At 36.2% G+C, this 14368-nt stretch overlaps 2 protein-coding genes across 2 annotated transcripts in view; one reads left to right on the top strand and one right to left on the bottom strand.

The window, feature by feature from the left end:
- On the top strand, window positions 1–1226 carry LOC149730484 (ropporin-1-like protein). The gene is made up of 4 exons (XM_089883918.1): window positions 1–158; window positions 501–771; window positions 827–1002; window positions 1058–1226. Exons 1-4 carry the CDS (start codon window positions 28–30, stop codon window positions 1122–1124), a joined length of 645 nt encoding a protein of 214 aa, XP_089740044.1. The 5' UTR covers window positions 1–27; the 3' UTR covers window positions 1125–1226.
- Window positions 1224–14368, bottom strand: part of LOC149730485 (thrombospondin-type laminin G domain and EAR repeat-containing protein-like) — a 22619-nt gene continuing 9474 nt past the window's right edge. The window contains exons 11-13 of the mRNA XM_089883884.1: window positions 2020–2195; window positions 1860–1964; window positions 1224–1755 (exon numbers count right to left, since the gene is read on the bottom strand). Of these exons, the coding sequence (XP_089740010.1) occupies window positions 1602–1755; window positions 1860–1964; window positions 2020–2195 (435 nt within the window). The 3' untranslated portion in view covers window positions 1224–1601. The remainder of the gene's footprint in view (window positions 1756–1859; window positions 1965–2019; window positions 2196–14368) is intronic.

A 14368-nucleotide genomic window follows, 5' to 3' on the forward strand; every position in this document is an offset into this window, starting at 1 on the left:
TTTACGATTAGTTTGTAAAGTTTTAAGATGGCTCCACCAGAAACTATGTACTGCGCGCAACAAATTAATATTCCACCGGAGTTACCAGATATATTAAAACAATTTACTAAAGCTGCGATTCGAACTCAACCACAAGACGTTCTTGCTTGGTCCGCAGCGTAAGTTTTATGTTTTAAATTTATTGTAACAGTTTGTAAACAAGTAGTTAGTGTTGCTGAATAGGGAACAAAAAACCCAACTAATAGTTTACTGACGATATGTTTCGAAAATAATTAGCATCATCAGTCTCTAATTTATATATAATATACAGCACAGACTGTTGATGTGAGTTATTGACGAAATATATGTTTGGCTTGTGAAGAATCCTCCGGAAAGTGTTCACTAGTTACAGGTTATTGATAGTTAGCAAATACCGTAAGGATTCTTCACTTGCACTTTTATTTTAATTATAATTTACCTCGCACTAAATATAATTGTTGCGTTGTCATTTGTTGCCGTAGATATTTCACGGCCCTTGCAACTGGAGAAGCACTTCCTGTCAAGCGGAGACTTGAACCCGGAGCCACTGGGCTTACAGCTGGCCTGCTAGAAATTATTTATCAGCAACTAAAAGATAAAAACGTTGTCACGCTTGGATTGTTAGGGAAAAAGTGGGCGGAGCTTGGGTTGCCGAAGCAACAACTGTCGGAAATCGTCCAATCAGGAGGCTTCGCTGAGGAAGTTGAATTTATCAAATTCTTTGCTGTAACGTGCAGTCACCTTGGTGGTGGGGTAAGTTGGGTTTGGGTGATGTGGGCAAGATTTGCAAAAAATTATTTATCCACAGAATATCACGGAAGGAATGAGATTAATTTGTCAGATTTTGACGACGGATCCCGACGGTGGCGCGTGTCGGATCCAGTTCACATTGTTTAAGGAGTTGTATCAATATCTGGCAAGTTTGGGTGGCGAGATATCTCAATCACAGATCGAGGGGGTTATTTCGCATTTACAAGAAGATGTGTAAGTTGCTGGTGATTATTATTTAAATTTCCCGTCGTAACATCGTGTTCCACAGTGACAAGCAAGGAGGGTTGGTGATGCCGAGAAACTTCCTGAGCCCAGAATGCCCAAAACTTTCATAAATGTTTTGCTTTATGTTTTGTAAATATATGTTTGTTTAATGTTTTTAAGGCGTTCATGAAATTTGAAAATAAATTTCAAACAAAATCGACAAAAAGTAGAAAGTTATGCTGAGTGTCCTTTGAAAGGGAAGTAAAAAATAGAAAGTTGTAAAACTGAAAGGTGACACGTGATTGGGGGGTAAATAAAAAATTATCACAAAACTAACACACGATGGAATATAAATAAAAACTGAAAGATCAGAACTAGCTTGGCAGCGCGCACCAAGCGTTTTTGTGCGGAGGTAAAAACTTGAGGTAAGTCGACCTAATTCCCTGGGAGGTAGAACATAATTTTGTAAGGAATGTTTGTCCGATTATTTTGCCAAAACTAAGATGCTGTTTGTTGAGAATAACTGTTATGTCACAGTAATGTTGAGCCTGCTCAACTGTGTTGTTGGTCGCAACACGATATGCTGAATACATGCGTAGGTAATGCGATTAATATGTGACTATTTTGTAAAACTTAGATCTTGTTCCTCGAGGGTTTGCTGCAGCAAGGAAATGTTCGTCGTTGATTTGAACGTAATCGAAGTCAGTGCAACTCCCCACCGACAACTCATGCGCGCGAACGAACTTCTCCAAACCCATCCATCTGAAACAAAAACATTTAAACCTCATCTACACGATAGCGAAGATCAGATTAGTTAAAACAGCCAAACTACGCTATGTTAAATAACAGGGGAGAAAGAATCTAACCTGTAAATCACGCTTGTAACCTCTCTACTGCCAACTGGGGGTTTGGTGTTCGCAGCAATTATAAAATGTTGATTTCCGATTGAAAAGTATTCGATGTCATTGACCCTGATTGATGCATTTGATAAAATTGCCACGGTTAATATTGGTAAAGCATCCTCACCCATGCGTTTGTATCCGTTGATATTCGTAAAACCGCTGGTCTCGAATATTCAGTTCGTAAATAACCGACATTGTGGTGGTTTGTGATTGGTCAGTTGTAAAAACCGCGTTATTCGCTACAGCGAGGAAATATTGGTCGCCAATGACAAAAAATTCCCAATCTGCCGCACCCATTGTCTGTGAACAACATGGAGGTAAATGTGTGTGGTTGAGTATAAAGGGCACACCTTGCATACCCACCATAGGCGCCTAACATGGAATTCATTATAAATAAACTGGGTGCACATAGTAACACATTAAACCCATTACACACATTCACCCCAATATAATACACACATTCACCCCAATACACACAATCACCCCAATATAATACACACATTCACCCCAATATATTACACACATTCATCCCAATATAATACACACATTCACCCCAATACACACATTCACCCAAATATATTACACACATTCACCCCAATACACACATTCACCCAAATATATTACACACATTCACCCCAATATATTACACACATTCACCCCAATACACACATTCACCTCAATACACACATTCACCCCAATATATTACACACATTCATCTCAATAGATTACACACATTCACCCCAATATATTACACACATTCATCTCAATATATTACACACATTCACCCCAATATAATACACACATTCACCCCAATACACACATTCACCTCAATATATTACACACATTCACCCCAATACACACATTCATCCCAATATAATACACACATTCATCCCAATATACTACACACATTCACCCCAATATATTACACACATTCATCCCAATATAATACACACATTCACCCCAATATAATACACACATTCATCCCAATATAATACACACATTCACCCCAATATATTACACACATTCACCCCAATATAATACACACATTCACCCCAATATATTACACACATTCATCCCAATATATTACACACATTCACCCCAATATAATACACACATTCACCCCAATACACACATTCACCCCAATACACACATTCACCCCAATATACACATTCACCCCAATATACACATTCACCCCAATATATTACACACATTCACCCCAATATATTACACACATTCATCCCAATATATTACACACATTCACCCCAATATAATACACACATTCACCCCAATATACTACACACATTCACCCCAATATATTACACACATTCACCCCAATATACTACACACATTCACCCCAATATATTACACACATTCATCCCAATATAATACACACATTCACCCCAATATAATACACACATTCATCCCAATATAATACACACATTCACCCCAATATATTACACACATTCACCCCAATATAATACACACATTCACCCCAATAAACACATTCACCCCAATACACACATTCACCCCAATATACACATTCACCCCAATATACACATTCACCCCAATATATTACACACATTCACCCCAATATATTACACACATTCATCCCAATATATTACACACATTCACCCCAATATAATACACACATTCACCCCAATATACTACACACATTCACCCCAATATATTACACACATTCACCCCAATATATTACACACATTCACCCCAATATATTACACACATTCATCCCAATATAATACACACATTCATCCCAATATAATACACACATTCACCCCAATATATTACACACATTCACCCCAATATATTACACACATTCATCCAAATATATTATACACATTCATCCCAATATATTACACACATTCACCCCAATATATTACACACATTCACCCCAATATATTACACACATTCACCCCAATATATTACACACATTCATCTCAATATATTACACACATTCACCCCAATATAATACACACATTCACCCCAATACACACATTCACCTCAATATATTACACACATTCACCCCAATACACACATTCACCCCAATATAATACACACATTCATCCCAATATACTACACACATTCACCCCAATATATTACACACATTCATCCCAATATAATACACACATTCACCCCAATATAATACACACATTCATCCCAATATAATACACACATTCACCCCAATATATTACACACATTCACCCCAATATAATACACACATTCACCCCAATACACACATTCACCTCAATATATTACACACATTCACCCCAATACACACATTCATCCCAATATAATACACACATTCACCCCAATATATTACACACATTCATCCCAATATAATACACACATTCACCCCAATATAATACACACATTCATCCCAATATACTACACACATTCACCCCAATATATTACACACATTCATCCCAATATAATACACACATTCACCCCAATATAATACACACATTCATCCCAATATAATACACACATTCACCCCAATATATTACACACATTCACCCCAATATATTACACACATTCACCCCAATACACACATTCACCCCAATACACACATTCACCCCAATACACACATTCACCCCAATATATTACACACATTCACCCCAATATATTACACACATTCACCCCAATATAATACACACATTCATCCCAATATATTACACACATTCATCCCAATATAATACACACATTCACCCCAATATATTACACACATTCACCCCAATATATTACACACATTCACCCCAATACACAAATTCACCCCAATACACACATTCACCCCAATATACACATTCACCCCAATATACACATTCACCCCAATATACACATTCACCCCAATATATTACACACATTCACCTCAATATATTACACACATTCACCCAAATATATTGCACACATTCACCCCAATATATTACACACATTCACCCGAATATACACATTCACCCCAATACACACATTCACCCCAATATATTACACACATTCACCCCAATATATTACACACATTCACGCCAATATAATACACACATTCATCCCAATACACACATTCACCCCAATATATTACACACATTCATCCCAATATAATACACACATTCACCCAAATATAATACACACATTCACCCAAATATAATACACACATTCACCCCAATATATTACACACATTCACCCAAATATAATACACACATTCACCCAAATATAATACACACATTCAACCCAATATATTACACACATTCACACCAATATATTACACACATTCATCCCAATACACACATTCACCCCAATATATTACACACATTCATCTCAATAGATTACACACATTCACCCCAATACACACATTCACCTCAATACACACATTCATCCCAATATATTACACACATTCACCTCAATATATTACACACATTCACCCCAATATAATACACACATTCACCCCAATATATTACACACATTCAACCCAATATAATACACACATTCACCCAAATATAATACACACATTCACACCAATATATTACACACATTCATCCCAATACACACATTCACCCCAATATATTACACACATTCATCCCAATACACACATTCACCCCAATACACACATTCACCTCAATACACACATTCATCCCAATATATTACACACATTCATCCCAATACACACATTCACCCCAATACACACATTCACCTCAATACACACATTCACCTCAATACACACATTCACCCCAATATATTACACACATTCATCCCAATACACACATTCACCCCAATACACACATTCACCCCAATACACACATTCACCCCAATATAATACACACATTCACCCCAATACACACATTCACCCCAATATATTACACACATTCATCCCAATACACACATTCACCCCAATATAATACACACATTCATCCCAATACACACATTCACCCCAATATATTACACACATTCATCCCAATACACACATTCACCCCAATACACACATTCACCCCAATATAATACACACATTCACCCCAATATAATACACACATTCAATATATAATATAATACACACATTTCAATATATTACACACATTCACCCCAATATAATACACACATTCACCCCAATACACACATTCACCCCAATATACACATTCACCCCAATATATTACACACATTCACCCCAATATAATACACACATTCACCCCAATACACACATTCACCCCAATATACACATTCACCCCAATATATTACACACTTTCACCCCAATATATTACACACATTCACCCCAATATAATACACACATTCACCCCAATACACACATTCACCCCAATACACACATTCACCCCAATACACACATTCACCCCAATACACACATTCACCCCAATATAATACACACATTCACCCCAATACACACATTCACCCCAATATATTACACACATTCATCCCAATACACACATTCACCCCAATATAATACACACATTCACCCCAATATATTACACACATTCATCCCAATACACACATTCACCCCAATATATACACACATTCACCCCAATATATTACACACATTCATCCCAATACACACATTCACCCCAATATATTACACACATTCATCCCAATACACACATTCACCCCAATATATTACACACATTCATCCCAATACACACATTCACCCCAATATATTACACACATTCATCCCAATACACACATTCACCCCAATATATTACACACATTCACCCCAATATATTACACACATTCATCCCAATACACACATTCACCCCAATATAATACACACATTCATTCCAATATAATACACACATTCACCCCAATATATTACACACATTCATCCCAATACACACATTCACCCCAATATATTACACACATTCACCCCAATATATTACACACATTCATCCCAATACACACATTCACCCCAATATATTACACACATTCACCCCAATATATTACACACATTCATCCCAATACACACATTCACCCCAATATATTACACACATTCATCCCAATACACACATTCACCCCAATATAATACACACATTCACCCCAATATATTACACACATTCATCCCAATACACACATTCACCCCAATATATTACACACATTCATCCCAATACACACATTCACCCCAATACACACATTCACCTCAATACACACATTCATCCCAATACACACATTCACCCCAATATAATACACACATTCACCCCAATATATTACACACATTCATCCCAATACACACATTCACCCCAATATATTACACACATTAACCCCAATATATTACACACATTCATCCCAATATAATACACACATTCATCACAATATATTACACACATTCACACCAATATATTACACACATTCATCCCAATATAATACACACATTCATCCCAATACACACATTCACCCCAATATATTACACACATTCACCCCAATATATTACACACATTCATCCCAATACACACATTCACCCCAATATATTACACACATTAACCCCAATATATTACACACATTCATCCCAATATAATACACACATTCATCACAATATATTACACACATTCACACCAATATAATACACACATTCATCACAATATAATACACACATTCACCCCAATATATTACACACATTCATCCCAATACACACATTCACCCCAATATAATACACACATTCACCCCAATATATTACACACATTCATCCCAATACACACATTCACTCCAATATATTACACACATTAACCCCAATATATTACACACATTCATCCCAATATAATACACACATTCATCACAATATATTACACACATTCACACCAATATAATACACACATTCATCACAATATAATACACACATTCACCCCAATATATTACACACATTCATCCCAATACACACATTCATCCCAATATAATACACACATTCACCCCAATATATTACACACATTCACACCAATATATTACACACATTCATCCCAATACACACATTCATCCCAATATATTACACATTCACCCCAATATATTACACACATTCATCCCAATATATTACACACATTCACCCCAATATATTACACACATTCAACCCAATATAATACACACATTCACCCCAATATATTACACACATTCACCCCAATATATTACACACATTCATCCCAATATAATACACACATTAACCCCAAAATATTACACACATTCATCCCAATATAATACACACATTCACCCCAATATAATACACACATTCATCCCAATACACACATTCACCCCAATATACACATTCACCCCAATATATTACACACATTCACCCCAATATATTACACACATTCACCCCAATACACACATTCACCCCAATATACACATTCACCCCAATATATTACACACATTCACCCCAATACACACATTCACCCCAATATAATACACACATTCACCCCAATACACACATTCACCCCAATATACACATTCACCCCAATATATTACACACTTTCACCCCAATATATTACACACATTCACCTCAATATATTACACACATTAACCCCAATATATTACACACATTCACCCCAATATAATACACACATTCACCCCAATATATTACACACATTCACTCCAATATATTACACACATTCATCCCAATATAATACACACATTCACCCCAATATATTACACACATTCATCCAAATATAATACACACATTCACACCAATATAATACACACTTTCACCCCAATATAATACACACATTCATCCCAATATATTACACACATTCATCCCAATATAATACACACATTCATCCCAATATATTACACACATTCACCTCAATACACACATTCACCCCAATACACACATTCACCCCAATATATTACACACATTCACCTCAATATATTACACACATTCACCCCAATATAATACACACATTCACCCCAATATATTACACACATTCAACCCAATATAATACACACATTCACCCCAATATATTACACACATTAATCCCAATATAATACACACATTCACCCCAATACACACAATCACCCCAATATAATACACACATTCATCCCAATATAATACACACATTCACCCCAATACACACAATCACCCCAATATAATACACACATTCACCCCAATATATTACACACATTCATCCCAATATAATACACACATTCACCCCAATACACACAATCACCCCAATATAATACACACATTCATCCCAATATATTACACACATTCACCCCAATATATTACACACATTCACCCCAATATAATACACACATTCACCCCAATATAATACACACATTCACGCCAATATATTACACACATTAATCCCAATATAATACACACATTCACCCCAATACACACAATCACCCAATATACACACATTCACCCAATATATTACAACACATTCACCCCAATATACACACATTCACCCCAATATAATACACACATTCACCCCAATATAATACACACATTCACCCCAATATATTACACACATTAATCCCAATATAATACACACATTCACCCCAATAACAACATCACCCCAATATAATACACACATTCATCCCAATATAATACACACATTCACCCCAATACACACAATCACCCCAATATAATACACACATTCACCCCAATATATTACACACATTCATCCCAATATAATACACACATTCACCCCAATACACACAATCACCCCAATATAATACACACATTCATCCCAATATATTACACACATTCACCCCAATATATTACACACATTCACCCCAATATAATACACACATTCACCCCAATATATTACACACATTCACCCCAACATAATACACACATTCACCCTAATACACACATTCACCCCAATACACACATTCACCCCAATATAATACACACATTCACCCCAATATATTACACACACTCATCCCAATATATTACACACATCCACCCCAATATATTACACACATTCATCCCAATATAATACACACATTCACCCCAATATATTACACACATTCACCCCAATATATTACACACATTCACCCCAATATCTTACACACATTCATCCCAATATATTACACACATTCACCCCAAAATACACATTCACCCCAATACACACATTCACCCCAATATACACATTCACCCCAATATATTACACACATTCACCCCAATACACACATTCACCCCAATACACACATTCACCCCAATATATTACACACATTCACCCCAATATATTGCACACATTCACCCCAATATATTACACACATTCACCCCAATACACACATTCACCCCAATATTACACATTCACCCCAATATATTACACACATTCACCCCAATACACACATTCACCCCAATATATTACACACATTCACCCCAATATACACACATTCACCCCAATATACACATTCACCCCAATATATTACACACATTCACCCCAATATATTACACACATTCACCCCAATACACACATTCACCCCAATACACACATTCACCCCAATATATTACACACATTCACCCCAATACACACATTCACCCCAATATATTACACACATTAACCCCAATATATTACACACATTCATCCCAATATAATACACACATTCACCCCAATATATTACACACATTCACCCCAATATATTACACACATTCACCCCAATATCTTACACACATTCATCCCAATATATTACACACATTCACCCCAAAATACACATTCACCCCAATACACACATTCACCCCAATATATCACCCCAATATATTACACACATTCACCCCAATACACATTCACCCCAATACACACATTCACCCCAATATATACACACATTCACCCCAATATATTACACACATTCACCCCAATATATTACACACATTCACCCCAATACACACATTCACCCCAATATATTACACACATTCACCCCAATATATTACACACATTCACCCCAATACACACATTTACCCCAATATATTACACACATTCACCCCAATACACACATTCATCCCAATATATACACACATTCACCCAATATAATACACACATTCACCAATACACACATTCACCCCAATACACACATTCACCCCAATATATTACACACATTCACCCCAATATATTACACACATTCACCCCAATACACACATTCACCCCAATACACACATTCACCCCAATATATTACACACATTCACCCCAATATATTACACACATTCACCCCAATACACACATTCACCCCAATACACACATTCATCCCAATATATTACACACATTCACCCCAATACACACATTCACCCCAATATAATACACACATTCACCCCAATACACACATTCACCCCAATATATTACACACATTCACCCCAATATATTACACACATTCACCCCAATACACACATTCACCCCAATACACACATTCACCCCAATATATTACACACATTCACCCCAATACACACATTCACCCCAATATATTACACACATTCACCCCAATATATTACACACATTCACCCCAATACACACATTCACCCCAATACACACATTCACCCCAATATATACACACATTCACCCCAATAATTACACACATTCACCCAATATATTACACACATTCACCCAATACACACATTCACCCAATACACACATTCACCCCAATATATTACACACATTCACCCCAATACACACATTCACCCCAATACACACATTCACCCCAATACACACATTCATCCCAATATATTACACACATTCACCCCAATACACACATTCACCCCAATATAATACACACATTCACCCCAATACACACATTCACCCCAATATATTACACACATTCACCCCAATATATTACACACATTCACCCCAATACACACATTCACCCCAATATATTACACACATTCACCCCAATACACACATTCACCCCAATATATTACACACATTCACCCCAATATATTACACACATTCACCCCAATATATTACACACATTTACCCCAATACACACATTCACCCCAATATATTACACACATTCACCCCAATATATTACACACATTCACCCAATACACATTCATCCCAATATATTACACACATTCACCCCAATATATTACACACATTCACCCCAATATAATACACACATTCACCCCAATACACACATTCACCCCAATAAATTACACACATTCACCCCAATTTATTACACACATTCACCCCAATACACACATTCACCCCAATACACACATTCACCCCAATATATTACACACATTCACCCCAATACACACATTCACCCCAATACACACATTTACCCCAATATATTACACACATTCACCCCAATATATTACACACATTCACCCCAATATATTACACACATTCACCCCAAAATATTACACACATTCACCCCAATATATTACACACATTCATCCCAATATATTACACACATTCACCTCAATATATTACACACATTCACCCGAATATAATACACACATTCACCCCAATACACAAATTCACCCCAATACACACATTCACCCCAATACACACATTCACCCCAATACACACATTCATCCCAATATATTACACACATTCACCTCAATATATTACACACATTCACCCGAATATATTACACACATTCACCCCAATATATTACACACATTCACCCCAATACACACATTTCACCCCAATATATTACACACAAATATAATACACACATTCACCCCAATATATTACACACATTCACCCCAATATATTACACACATTCACCCCAATACACACATTCATCCCAATACACACATTTCACCCCAATATATTACACACAAATATAATACACACATTCACCCCAATATATTACACACATTCACCCCAATATATTACACACATTCACCCCAATATATTACACACATTCACCCGAATATATTACACACATTCACCCCAATACACACATTCATCCCAATACACACATTTCACCCCAATATATTACACACAAATATAATACACACATTCACCCCAATATATTACACACATTCACCTCAATATATTACACACATTCACCCGAATATAATACACACATTCACCCCAATACACAAATTTACCCCAATACACACATTCACCCCAATACACACATTCACCCCAATATATTACACACATTCACCCCAATACACACATTCACCTCAATATATTACACACATTAAACCCAATATAATACACACATTCACCCCAATACACACATTCACCCCAATACACACATTCACCCAAATATATTACACACATTCTACCCAATATAATACACACATTCACCCCAATATAATACACACATTCACCCCAATACACACATTCACCTCAATATATTACACACATTAAACCCAATATAATACACACATTCACCCCAATACACACATTCACCCAAATATATTACACACATTCTACCCAATATAATACACACATTCACCCCAATATATTACACACATTCACCCCAATATAATACACACATTCACCCCAATACACACATTTACCCCAATATATTACACACATTCACCCCAATATATTACACACATTCACCCCAATATATTACACACATTCACCCCAAAATATTACACACATTCACCCCAATACACACATTCACCCCAATACACACATTCACCCCAATACACACAATCACCCCAATACACACATTCACCTCAATACACACATTCACCCCAATACACACATTCACCCCAATATATTACACACATTCACCCCAATATAATACACACATTCACCCCAATACACACATTTACCCCAATATATTACACACATTCACCCCAATATATTACACACATTCACCCCAAAATATTACACACATTTACCCCAATATATTACACACATTCACCCCAATATATTACACACATTCACCCCAATATATTACACACATTCTACCCAATATAATACACACATTCACCCCAATATAATACACACATTCACCCCAATACACACATTCACCTCAATATATTACACACATTAAACCCAATATAATACACACATTCACCCCAATACACACATTCACCCAAATATATTACACACATTCTACCCAATATAATACACACATTCACCCCAATATATTACACACATTCACCCCAATATATTACACACATTCACCCCAAAATATTACACACATTCACCCCAATACACACATTCACCCCAATATATTACACACATTCACCCCAATATAATACACACATTCACCCCAATACACACATTCATCCCAATATATTACACACATTCACCTCAATATATTACACACATTCACCCGAATATAATACACACATTCACCCCAATACACAAATTCACCCCAATACACACATTCACCCCAATACACACATTCACCCCAATACACACATTCATCCCAATATATTACACACATTCACCTCAATATATTACACACATTCACCCGAATATATTACACACATTCACCCCAATATATTACACACATTCACCCCAATACACACATTTCACCCCAATATATTACACACAAATATAATACACACATTCACCCCAATATATTACACACATTCACCCCAATATATTACACACATTCACCCCAATACA

This window comes from Ciona robusta, chromosome 9 (genome assembly GCF_009617815.1).
Source record: "Ciona robusta chromosome 9, ASM961781v2".
NCBI classification, from domain to species: Eukaryota; Metazoa; Chordata; class Ascidiacea; order Phlebobranchia; family Cionidae; genus Ciona; species Ciona robusta.